Raw genomic sequence first — 12,969 nt, 5'->3', positions numbered from 1 at the left:
GAAATACCAAAGTCAAAAAGTCATCAATATGGGACGCTCTGATTGGAGCAAAAAGACCGTGCAAACCTCTTTCCCTTTTCCTGTAGCAAATAACAAATTAACAAAAGACAAGATTAAAGAATAAACCAAGTAACTTTTCCTCCCGTGTGTAATGAGCCGAGCCATATTATTAAGCTTGATGTCACAGAGCAATATTATAAACTGCGTGTGGTTTTTGAAGGTCAGTTAATTTATCTGCTTATTGTCAGGGTCTATTGATTTCGTCCTTGATTAAGCTCATTAGGCGAACGAAACCGCTCGTTACCAGCTAGGGCTGTAAACGAACCAAACGAACACGAACAAGACTTTGTTCATGTTCGTTCGTTAAGAAATAATGTATTCACGAATACTTACCGAACGAGATTTTCTGTTCATGTTCGTTCATTAAGGAAATTAATGTGTTCACGAACACAAATAAATCAGCAAAGCTTAGAGATTAAGACCGATGTATTCATCAGTATGAATAATGAAAGCATGTAAAGAATAGAATGAACACGAACAAGGGCATGTTCGTATTCGTTCATTTAACTTAAAAGAATACGGACACTTAATCGAACAAATATTTATGTTCGTGTTCGTTTATTTAAAAATGGACATTTGTGTTTGTTTATAATCTAAACGAACATAACTGAACAAAGATAAACGAACATGTATGAACAAATGTAAATGAACATAAATGAAAACACTTAAATGAACACAAATTAACAAATATAAAACCTTTAAGCAGATTATCTATCCAGATAATATTTTATTATTTTCTATTAATACATAAATAAACAGACATAAACGAACGTTCATGAACATAAATTAACGAACAGAACATGTGTTCATGTTCGTTCGTTTAATTAAACGAATACAAATTTTTTGTTCATGTTCGTTTGTTTATTAAATAAACGAACTTCCCGTCGAACGGTTCACGAATAGTTCACTGAACGTTCGGTTGGTTTACAGGCCTATTACCAGAGGTGTATCCGTCGTGCAAGCACAGCTATGCATGTATGCCTCCTTTCTCGCTAAGCCCATGTCCGGCGAAGTCCAAGACAGGCTCAACAAACTGAAGCGGTAAATACAATCAAGCAATTCAATCTTCAAATATTTTACAGTGACATTGAGCTCGAGTTTGGTTGGAATTTTATTTACTAATTAATTTATAAAATTTTACTTGGTTTTATATATCTGATAAAAACCTTAACGGGCCTTAGCTTAACTTAAGCTTGTATTCACGTCATGTTCAACTTTACTACACAGAACTCCAAAAGAGTTAAAGCTTAAAAATACATTAGGCTCGTTAACTCTTAACGAGCTTCCAATACAAACCTCGAGCTCAGACTCAATAATTAAACAAGTTTTATTTTAGGCTCAAAGTCATACTTATTTAAAGTTTTATATCAATCCAATCTCAATTAACTCCTGTCGTCTCGTCTTGCTTGCACCCGTATTAATAAATAATAATTCCCTCTCATTATTATAAACGTTAACATATAATTTAATAAAGTAATGAATTTAGTATAGCAAATTATTAAAGTAGACTAGACATTACAGCACCACCAAACAAGCAAGTTGCTGGAATCTTGGTTAAAAAGCCACCACACTCTTCACTCTGCTTATTCCCACTCACTCTCTGTGTCTGTTTTTAGAGAGAGAAACACGTACTTTAGAGAGAGAAAGCTACATTTTTACACGCACCAGATAACAATGGCTTCAACCTCACTAACAACCAAATGTTTTCCACTATTATTTTGCCTTATCATTATCTCTCATCTTCTCGCTATAACTACTACCTTCGCTGCAGAAGACGACGGTAAGTACTCAACACTCATTGCTTTAATTTGAGATCTGTCTGTGTTCATGTAATCCACTGGTTTTTGCTCACTCCATTAATAATTTGAGATCAAAGTGAAAGAGAATGTGTCTTCTTCACACACTTTTTAATTTAACATAAAAAAATAGGTTAGTAAAGTAAATGCTTATTACTCCCGGTAATGTGGTAATTGTACGCGGTCAGGTCAGTTGTACTACACTGTACAACTCATAATGCATATAACAAATTCACCGACTTCTTTTCCTCTGTATTATTATTGCATTTTTTTATACACATTTTGGTTTTCGCGGAATTTTTTTTTTTTAAGAAAAAGGTAATTTTTGTGAGATTGTTTTGTTTATTAATTTACCTTTTCTATGAAAAAAGAATGTCATCATTTTTTTTTAACTTGTAGTTGTCGGCTTGGCTCGGCTCGTTTAGCTTGAAAGAGCCTGAACTCAACTAGCTAAGACTAGCTTTATCAACAAACTCCTGTGAGGCTGTTATACTATTTATATATTAAAAAAATAAATTAAATTAGCTATAGTGCACAATCTAAGCCATGAGATCAACCTAGGCTATGACCCAACTTCATTTAAATATTCATTTTTTCATTCTTTTCTTTCAAGCAATTTCTTTTATATGTAATTTAATTTTTTTTAATAATCTACTTATTTAACTTATTTTAAAATTTTAAAAACATAGTCTTGTTTAGTTTATTTTTATGAGCATTTCGATATAAATTTTATTAGAAACGAAGCACTTTTAAAAGCATGTATTTTTTATAATATTATTATATGTAAAATTAGTTTTGTTACTTGTAAAAAATTCAAGTTTTTTTATATTTAAAATAATACAATTTAAAAAATAAACATTTTTTTAATTATAATAAATGTTATAGAATAAATTAAAACCTAAATAAATATAAACATTAAAAATTAGGTTGGGTTGGGAATGAAAGTGAAAAATTGGGTTAAGTTGGGTTGTGTATGTGAAAGAGAGAAATTAGTTTTTTATTAAAATGTTGGGTTGGGTTGGGTTGTTGATAAAACTAGTCTAAGAGCTCTAGATATATATATATATATATATAGAGAGCTTGAGTTTGACTTGTAAGAGTAGTTTTTCAACCTCGCTTTGTGTTTAACACTTTAACTGTCATTTTTGTAGTTACACGTATGGTGGATGGAGCCCATACGGGGCGTTTTGCGTCATGTGTCGTGCTTTTTAGCTGAAATGGGTGTAGTGGATTGAACCCTTTCAAATCATTACTTTATTATTGTATTTTATATAAAAAACAAATAGCAAGTCCACCAATCACCTGTTTCCCCTACTATATGGGACCCCCTCGGTAACGCCCAAGGGGGGGGGGGCGGTTTTCTTGGCGCTTTGGGGGCTTCATGGGGTGGGAAGCGCCCCACTACGCATGGTCTTATATTTAGTTTTTATAAAGCATCTTATGTATTATTTAATTATTTTTATCACAACCTTATAAATAATATAAAATACTACAGCTTGTAAAAGTAATAGTTTCGTTTAGGCTCATTTAAGATGATTTTGTGCTTAGCCAAGCTCAATAACTAAAGTTCAAACAAGAGTTTGTTTATTAGAAGTGCTATATTATAAGTTTGTTTAAACATGTCTCGGTTTAAGACTTTAATGAACTCGTCTCAAGTAGTTCATATACGGCTAGGCTTCATTTGGTTGCATCCTAAAAGTTATAATAAATAGATATTAATAAATAGGTCGTGCTCATGGGTTGAATAGGACTCAAAAGTTTGATATGAGACGGAAAATCGCATGTGATTTAAATAAAAAAAAGAAGTGACATTGAATTTGAAACAAAATATAATAAAGATGGCTCTAATTAATAATTATACTATTTGAATAGCTATTTTTGTTAGGAATTTTGTACTCGATAATTCCAGTACAGGCTTTTCCTTCCACAAGTCACCATCTCAACAACCTACAACAAATTATGATTTGTAACAACATTTTATTATTGCTTACCATTTTATTTTTTCATGATTAAAGTTGCATCTCTCTGTTATATTTTTCTTCTAGTTTCCCTCAACACATTTTAATCGTCTTTTGGTTACTCTCATTTATAAGACTGTGTAAGCAAGGTCACATAATTCATATGCGACGAATGAAATGTTTATAACATAGCCCTCTTAGTAAAAGTTTAATTAGGCTTTCTAACTCTTTAATTTTATCATTCTAAATTTTAGTAATTTGAATGTCACAAGAAACAAATATATACACCTTTGACCTTAGTGGTATTTTACTTAAAGCGATCTCATGATTGCTTTGATATGAAACTTAATATTCTGGATTTTATTTAGCAGTGACAATCAATTCATTTTGGCAATTACATTTATTACTGAATAGACCCAAAACTAATTCAATTAAATGAAAATAAAAAAAATCAAAACATATGGCAAAATTCATTTTCTTGATATTCATATAATTGAATTAAACTATTCATATTATAAGTTATATATTTAGTTGTTCATTCTATTTACTTTTATATTTGCATTTACTTTTTTTATATTTTTATCTTACTTTGAATTAATAAAGATTAAGATAAAGAAATATTTGGCCGAATGATTGTTTTTAGTGGACTGCAGTGTTGTGATTTGCCGCGAAAATATGTGGGCCCTTTCACCTTGTCATGACATCTTTCCCTAAAAGTAATTTCTTATTTTATAACTTAAATTATAAATTTAATAAAAAATTATAAGGTGGATATTAAAGTAACGAGTCCACCTGTTACACCTGAGAGTTTATTTTTGTGGCGGCACAACTTTCAAGCGGCATCCGACGATGTTGTTTCTCAGGAAGACGCCCAACCAAACTTTGAAGCCAGCATTGGTCCGGTTAAGACAATATAATCTAGTCAGAGTAAGGGCAACGAAGCTCTCCAATATGGAGAGTGCAATGTACTAAAAAACACAAGAAAGTCGTTCTTAAAAAAACAGTAAAAATTTGGAGGGAAACAATTAGAAATAAATTTAGAATAATTTAGGTAATAATTACTCTAACAATTTAAAACAAAACTATAATATTATATTAATTATTCTATTGTTAGCATAATTACTCCCAAGTTAACATCTGTTTATTATGTTGACTTTTATAGGCTTATTAGTCAACGGGGACTTCGAGACAGCCCCAACCGGAGATGACAGCCCTGACGCCGTCCCAAGCTGGAAACTCAACGGCACGGTGGAGCTAGTAGCGTCAGGTCAAAAACAAGGCGGAATGATATTAATCGTGCCAGAAGGTAGACACGCGGTGAGGCTAGGAAACGACGCTCAGATAAGTCAACAAGTCAAACTCGAAAAAGGCGAGATTTACTCAATCACGTTTAGTGCATCTCGCACGTGTGCGCAGCTAGAGTCATTGAATGTCTCGGTCCCACCCGCGTCGCAAACCATTGATTTGCAAACATTGTATAGTGTACAAGGGTGGGATACTTATGCATGGGCCTTTCAAGCTGATCAAGAAGAGGCTAATGTTGTTTTCACTAATCCTGGCATGGAAGATGACCCCACGTGTGGGCCCATTATTGACGATATCGCTATTAAAAAGCTTTTCGTACCTACCAAACCAAAAGGTTCGTTTCATACCTGTAGAACTCCCTAGACGCTAGTCAGGAATTCTATATATTATTTTTCAAAATATGTTTAACTTTTCAAATACTATAAAATTATGACCAAATATGACCGAAACTGACCAATTTTGACCCAAATGTGACCGATTTTATCCAATATTTGAACAATTTTGACTGATTACCGAAATTGACCAATTTTGACCCAAATGTGACCGAATTTATCCACTATTTGAACAATTTTGACAGGATCTGACTAATTACCGACTTTTACAACACTGCTTTGTATAAACAATTTAAAAAATATTTGAACAATTTTGACCGGATTTGACTTATGACCGAAATTGACCATTTTTACCCAAATGTGACCGATTTTATCCAATATTTGAACAATTTTGACTGAATTTGACTGATTACCGACTTTTACAACACTGCTTTGTATGAACAGATAATGCAGTATTGAATGGTGATTTTGAAGAAGGTCCATGGATGTTTAGAAATGCTTCTCTAGGAGTCTTACTTCCAACTAACCTTGATGAAGAAACCTCATCTTTACCCGGTTGGATAGTCGAGTCAAACCGGGCCGTTCGTTACATTGACTCGTACCACTTCTCGGTTCCCGGAGGAAAACGGGCAGTTGAGTTACTCTCGGGTAAAGAAGGAATTATCTCACAAATGGTCCCAACCAAACCAAACAAACCTTACACGATGTCGTTTTCACTCGGCCATGCTAGTGACTCGTGCAAGCAACCGCTAGCAGTCATGGCCTTTGCGGGTGACCAAGCGGAAAACGTGCACTACACGCCTAATGCTAATTCGACTTTCCAAACCGCAAATGTTAACTTCACGGCTAAGGCCGAGAGGACGAGGGTGGCGTTTTATAGCGTGTATTATAACACTCGGAGTGATGATATGAGCTCGTTATGTGGGCCCGTGGTGGATGACATACAGGTGGTTGTTTCGGGTGGTGTTAGAAGTGTAAGGTTGTCGGGTTTAGGGTTTGGGTTTATGGTTTTGGTTATGATGTTTATGGTTTAGTGGGAGTAGGTTTTTGTGGCTAAGGAGTAACTTTTTATGGTGATTTCCATTTGGCAACTTGTACTATTAGTGAAGTTACGTATTAAGTAACCGAAGTACGGAAGCGAATACTTATTATTATTATGATCTTACATATTACCGTTCTAAAATCTTATAGGCTGTGACATATAAACTTGTTATCTGAATCAAGGCATTAGATTATATATCAAGAAATACAAATGATTTTCATTAGATAACCAGTTGTAACATAAAAACAGTGAGAACCACGGTAAATTAAGTAAACGCTTTTGCAACACAAGACTTGTATACCATCAAGTAAGAATAATTTGTTTTACTTGAACAAAAAAAAAGATCAAGTTTAATCTTAACATACTTGGTCATCATTTAGTATTTGTATTCACCTAAATCTAAAGTATAAGTCGATATATAAATGTAATTATCTAAAACGAAGAAACGCATGGACTGTTTTTTTATATAAGAGATAAGACATTTATATGAATTATCGTAAGACTAAAATAAAACTTAGAATTGACCTGAATATTTGTTGTTACACCAAATTTAGTTTAGACAACTAGTAATAGCTCAAAATGTATGCTTCTATTATAATAAAATAGAATATTTTTTTTTTTAGTTTTAGATTTTATGAATTATATAAATTTAGGCAAAAAGGTGTCATAAAACATAGAATTACATAAGTTGAAAGTTGAAACATGTTTAAAATCATCCAAATATATTTATTTGCTTATGTCGAAGTTATCATATAACAAAAATATTAGATTGATAGTAAAATGATTGCACTGCTATCAAATTCAGGCGCTAAATACGAGGCAGCATGAAGCCCAGCTCGGAAAACCGAAGGGGTTGTAAGGTTGTGATCGGAAAGACGAAGGGCTTCGTGTTCTAGGGTTTTGAAACCCTCGTTGGATCTGTTTGTGCACCTGGGTTGACGAACGGTGGTCGATGGAATGGTGGGCCGGGCCTGGGGCTGTTCAAAAAGCTTGAGGCTCTAAACTCGGGCTCGTGGCTCGCTCGATAAAAGCTTGTAGAAAACCAGCTAAAAAAACTTGATATGAAACATCATGAGTTGAGTTGGGTCATTTTTATAACCGAGCCAAAATCAGCCCAGGCTCGGCTCGAGTTATGGCTCGGCTCGTTGGCTCGATCTTAAGCTCGTTTAACTTCAAAATAGTGCTAGAACCTATCTGAGTTGCCTCGTCTAATTTCGAGCCCGAGCTCGAAACTCAAAACCACCCTGGCTCAACTCGTGAACAGCCCTTTATTGGTGGCAGGGTCAAGGTGGTCGGTGGAGGCAGCCTGTTGAAGTGATCAAGGTGGTCGATGGAGGCGGCCTGTTGGAGTGGTCCGTGGTAGTGGTGATGGTTGAAGAGAGATGAGAGTAGAGTGAGATTTCTAAATATTAAAAAAATGTATAATCTTAGATGACCTACTGTTCAGGTCAAATGTCTAGGATTGAAACATTAAAAGAACTTTAACGACCTAATTGAAACAAATTATTTTATTAGTGACCTGATTAAAATACTTTTAAAACTTTGTTACCACTTTATGGAGTAATCCCTTATATAATCATACTTGTAAGTTATTTTTTTTAAAACAGCCAACTCACTACATTTTTAACCACCATGAGTGACTCTCACAACTAGAGCAGCATTAGGCACACCATGATATCATTAAATATTTAGCCCATTGGTGGGTACTGCATAGCAATCAGTTAATTACTTGCAAGTGTTGGTAAACTCAACCGAACGCGTATAAGCGCATGATCGAATCCTTCTCGGCTTTTAGCAGTAAGACATGCCAAACACAAGTTGCTCTGTACTACCTAATCTCAATTATTAGCAGAGCATTGATGGTTTCTCTCCTGAGTTTACGGTAAAAAGCCTTTCACAGTTAAAAAAAAACATGTATAAACCTATATTACAGAAAATGGTGACAATACAACCCACATAACACCACACCATAAACTAAAGTGACCATATGTTACAAAGCAACACAAAAGTAAATTAATCCACAATCATTTAAGTTTGTAGATAGACTACACATTTTGTGAGGCCATAGTCCAGCTTTTGATTGCATACTTGGTGCATAAAAAGATAAAAACCTGGTCAACGCGGGTGGGTCGACTTCTAAACGTTAACAGCAACCCGTCCACGCCCCATTGTGAATCCCCTTGTACCGTCAGGCATTCTTGGTCCAGGAGGTGGCTTAGAAATTTCATGACCATGGTTATGGATCGGTGTACCATGACCTGTATTTGTTAAGCAAACATGTTTGTTATCATGTCCCGAATAATGTTAATAATTTGTGACCAACATTGTCAAACCAAACGTAAATTGGTAAATGATCATCTTACCCATGCCACTTGGTCCTTGATGCTTCGGTTTCCTAGAACGTCTACTGTTTTGACCTCAGCTTCCATTTTTATCCTTCGGTTGATGCTCCCCAATATGCGGTGCATGCTAATGAACAAATTTGGGGAAAGACCATCAAAGTTAAGGTAATCACAAACACAATTAACATAACAATATAGAAAACGAAAGAAAAATGTGTCTGTCAGGATAAACATGTTTTGGCTCATTACCCAACCTGCCCATTTTGCCACTTCTAGAATAATACCTCTTCATCAGGTGTATCGTCTTGGTGCTCACTTGATTGATGGTTTTCTTTGTCCCCGGGTGAATCTACATGGACAATGTGTTTCTTCTCAGAATCATGTCCTTTTTTCTTCTGTGTATTCTTTACCTACATATACGATATTATTAGCAAAAATCAAACTTATCTATCTATCATGAAAGAAACCTGTGAAAAGACTTGAGTTACCCTGCGCTTGAGAAGCTTGACCCGCATGCCATGTCGCCAGTCCTGCTCATTGTTTAAAGTGGCAACCTGAAGATATCATATCCGCCAATAGATCAGCTTAAAAAGTAACGTGTCAAAGAGGTAGAGTGGATCAAACAGGTCGAAAGCATGTATTTCTAATGCTTATAAACCCCTTTAGATCATTTTATTCAAAATGTTACATCATTATGAAAATAATATGACTTTCGTAATCATTATTGACACATTACTTGTTTACAAAAGGATGTAAATAGCTTGAGTATTCAACCTCTCATAGAAAAGATGAAACTGAAAAGAGAAAGTCAAACTTACCGCCTTCTCAGCTGCCTCAATAGTCTCATATTCCACACTTGCATACAACTTACCACTCAGAAGCTTCTCCTCAATACTACACTTCCTTGTATCTTTTGCCGCATTTTCTTCATGAATAACAATCTTCTTGATACTAAACACGATTTTATTATGAGAATTGACACAAGAAAAGTTATAATAAAACAAGATACTGAAATGAGAGATGGAAAAGTGATATACGTTCCCGCATGGCAAAATATCTTCTTCATGTTCTCTATTGTGTGATCCTCTGGAAGATTCTCTACCAGAACCGTGCAGAGCTGGCATAAACGAAAGAACTATATTAAACACTAGTTTCTTTTCAATTCATATTACAAAATGAACATTTAACAATGAGATAAGAAAATTGAAACTCTATATCACTAGCAAAAGAAGAAGAGTATACCTCTGGATCCAAAAATTCCGTCAATTGGAAAGGATGGATACGCTTAACCTTCTTCTCATTTGAACTTAAGGCCTGCAGCCATCAACACATGCTCTAGTAACTTAAATATAATATATAGTTTAAAAAATACATAACAGGTAGGAAACTATGGCACAAAGTTCACGCTATATCAGCACAACAGAGTAGACACTTACTCGGAAGTGATGAGTTATGCAACTTACCAGAAGAGATGATTCCTTGAGTGCAGCCACAATGAGAGATTTGTGATGTGTCAGCTTCTTCATTTTCTTAAATGTAGCAATAACTGCTATAGGAACTGCAAAATAACAGTGTAACTTCCCTGAAGATTATTTGTCATGTTTAGTCAAGACAATTGTTTCAAGAAAACTAATAGATCCCATTTTATAACACAAAATACCTATTACCTTCATGTTTTTTTAAAAAATGTCACAACCTCAATCTATTAGTTCACTGGAACTTACTGAAAGAGACGATGTCCTTGTTTATTTGTTTTTCTAGCTGAAAATTTTCTGCCTATAGCTCTATACACAGAAAGTTACTTCAAAGTTGGTTAATTTCCCAATTTTAAATTTGCTTTTTGCTGATTTAATTGCTATGTTATGTTGTTAATATTTGTAAAATTTCAGGTTAAATGTTCTTGAAGATGAACATTTTCTGCCTAACTACTGTATTAAAGTTGTTAAATTTCTCCATTTGTGGTTTGATATTGCTGGTGATTGCTGTTCTGATTTAATTTTTTTTATATTTAATTTTTTTGGGTACAAAATTTGATTGTTCATATCTACTTCAAGCATGAGAAAAATCAAAACAGAATCTGAATCTGTTTTGAGTTTGCTGCTTTATAATTTCTTGTAAACTCAGTCAACGTTTTTTGATCCTATATAATTAGAGCATGTTGCAGTTGTCCAGTAAATTAGTACCTTGGTTTTACTTATTTAAACGGCTGTTGCATTATTAAAGGCTGCTGCAATCTGTCCAACTAGATTCTATTTTTTAGTTTGTTCTAATCTAGATAATTTATTTAATAGATGTTGCCTTTGTCTGTCCAAACAGCTGTAGCATTTGTCTGACTTGATTGTTGTTACCTTCTGTGGTTTACAACAAATTTATGAGTATTTTTTTAAGCTAAGCATTAACAAGGTCGAAAATGTCCTGTGTAATTAAGTTAAAAGGTAATTGAATAAGCATAGGTGCGGCTAGCGCCTTCGCGTTGTGCCTCGGTTTCCAGGACCCAAAGTTCCTGAAGCACCGAGAACCTTTTAAAAACAAAACTGCATCTAATTTTTTGATTCTTGGATTTTTGTACCAAAATAAATGGTTCGCCAGTGTATTTCAAAAGCCATGGTCGTACCCAAGAGCCAAATGCTTACCTCAATGTAATTCAAGATCTATTTATAATATATTATAACACGTGATGATTCACACATGACATCTCAATACACCCAGAGTCAATAAAAAAGATGTTAAAAAAGGAGTATTAAATGCAGGATTACTTACCATAGCCTTCCTCATCCTTCATGAGATACTTCAACAAAAACTTGTCCGTTCTCAAATTTTCATCACTCAGATAGTATTCCACCTTAACAAAAAAAAGCATAAGTCTCTTTAGAAATATATGACTTAACAAGCTTTATTAAATAACAAAAACGCTTACTGGACAAAAAACCAGTGTTCCATAACAGGGTGATTACCTACAAAGTTACCTCTAATGTAACTATATGTCCTATAACAACAGAGCCATAATATACTACTTTCATAATCCCCTCTACTAACTGGTCTCAATTAAAAATCAACATCACAATGCAGAGTTCCAATTTGAAAATCGGTATACTAAAGATAAAACCATGTGACTTTTAAGAAGACTGACGTCAATAAAATAATTTTCAACTATCAATTTACTGCATCTCCTTCTTATCTCGTCTACAACCAACTGGATAAAGTAAATGACACACTGATTCTAGTAAATAGTAATGCGTTTGCCCTAAAAATGCAAAATAGAGCCGCATTATTCCACGAATAATTTCCAATACCATGTGCTTATGTATCTTATAAAACACTAATCTATACATCATGTCGGTCTTTTAAGTCCTTTCTTATAGCTGCCACCATATACCATACGATACGACTTAGACTTAAACAAAACAGAGCTATATAAACCTAATTTGAACATGAACAATATAAATCTAGCATTTACCTACCTGTGCTGTGCATACAGATTTCTATATATCACTGCAACACATAAGTACACAAATAAACACACTTATCACAACAAAATAACAAATTAAGATCACAGAAACAAAAACCTAAACAATTAAACTAAGTTCTAAGTTCTAATCGATCGGATTATCAATACAACCACATATTATTTACGGTCTACTCAAATTCATTCGTATACCTGCTTGATGATCTTATCAAGAAGCTCATCAGTTAAGTCAGGAGTACCGGTGACCGGAAGAGGAAGTTGATCGGAATCCTGAGGCGGCGGCTCATCGGAAGGATGATCGGTGATCGAATCGACGGCGGAGAGATCAGGATCGTGAATTAGTTGTTGTTGATCTGATTCTACTCCACCGCCTTCCATTTGAAGATAGGAGAAGAGAAGAGAAGATGTTTTGCTTCTTCTACTTCTTCTCCTGAGTCTCGAGTCTTCTTCAAACGGTGGGAAAGTGCATATGTAGGGGTTTACTTTCTAGAGTGCCGAAGCGCGCCTTTCGGTGACATTCGGGTTAAATTGTTAGTAACGGTTTTAAATAACTAAACGATTAAAGCGAATTAGGATAAAGTGTTACTAGCGGTTTGGCTTCGGTGTGGTTTAACCGTGTATGCTTTTGCAATAGTTCGTCTCTAAGTTAAAGACTAATGATCTAATGA

The 12,969-nt window shown here is 34.5% G+C and overlaps 2 protein-coding genes across 2 annotated transcripts; one reads left to right on the top strand and one right to left on the bottom strand.

Moving 5' to 3' along the window:
• Window positions 1-5,008: 5,008 nt before the first annotated feature.
• Window positions 5,009-6,609, top strand: LOC143596178 (protein BIIDXI-like). Its single transcript, XM_077075021.1, has 2 exons — window positions 5,009-5,453; window positions 5,896-6,609. The coding sequence occupies exons 1-2, from the start codon at window positions 5,099-5,101 to the stop codon at window positions 6,483-6,485; spliced, it is 945 nt and encodes a 314-aa protein (XP_076931136.1). The 5' UTR covers window positions 5,009-5,098; the 3' UTR covers window positions 6,486-6,609.
• Window positions 6,610-8,433: 1,824 nt separating this feature from the next.
• LOC143596176 (la-related protein 6A-like) lies at window positions 8,434-12,679 on the bottom strand. Its single transcript, XM_077075020.1, has 10 exons — window positions 12,494-12,679; window positions 11,596-11,677; window positions 10,299-10,393; window positions 10,078-10,149; window positions 9,873-9,952; window positions 9,654-9,786; window positions 9,324-9,389; window positions 9,120-9,245; window positions 8,857-8,962; window positions 8,434-8,751 (listed from the first exon to the last, which is right to left on the bottom strand). The coding sequence occupies exons 1-9, from the start codon at window positions 12,677-12,679 to the stop codon at window positions 8,912-8,914; spliced, it is 891 nt and encodes a 296-aa protein (XP_076931135.1). The 3' UTR covers window positions 8,434-8,751; window positions 8,857-8,911.
• Between the last annotated feature and the right edge of the window lie 290 nt (window positions 12,680-12,969).

The sequence above is a fragment of the Bidens hawaiensis genome, unplaced genomic scaffold, assembly GCF_021521415.1.
Source record: "Bidens hawaiensis isolate Kalapana, Puna unplaced genomic scaffold, B.hawaiensis_p1.1 tig00046140_1, whole genome shotgun sequence".
In the NCBI taxonomy this organism is placed as follows: domain Eukaryota; kingdom Viridiplantae; phylum Streptophyta; class Magnoliopsida; order Asterales; family Asteraceae; genus Bidens; species Bidens hawaiensis.
Note: the sequence above shows the minus strand (reverse complement) of the source record. Positions and strands in the feature narration are given on the sequence as shown.

Bases quoted from the DNA above. Each gene is read 5' to 3' on its own strand.
- LOC143596178 (XM_077075021.1), top strand. From the start codon at position 5,099: ATGATATTAATCGTGCCAGAAGGTAGACACGCGGTGAGGCTAGGAAAC. The intron at 5,454-5,895 runs GTTCGTTTCATA...TTGTATGAACAG, and splicing joins CGTACCTACCAAACCAAAAG to ATAATGCAGTATTGAATGGT.
- LOC143596176 (XM_077075020.1), bottom strand. From the start codon at position 12,679: ATGGAAGGCGGTGGAGTAGAATCAGATCAACAACAACTAATTCACGAT. The intron at 9,390-9,653 runs GTAAGTTTGACT...TGATATCTTCAG, and splicing joins TTGAGGCAGCTGAGAAGGCG to GTTGCCACTTTAAACAATGA. The intron at 8,963-9,119 runs GTATTATTCTAG...TTTGTTCATTAG, and splicing joins ACGATACACCTGATGAAGAG to CATGCACCGCATATTGGGGA.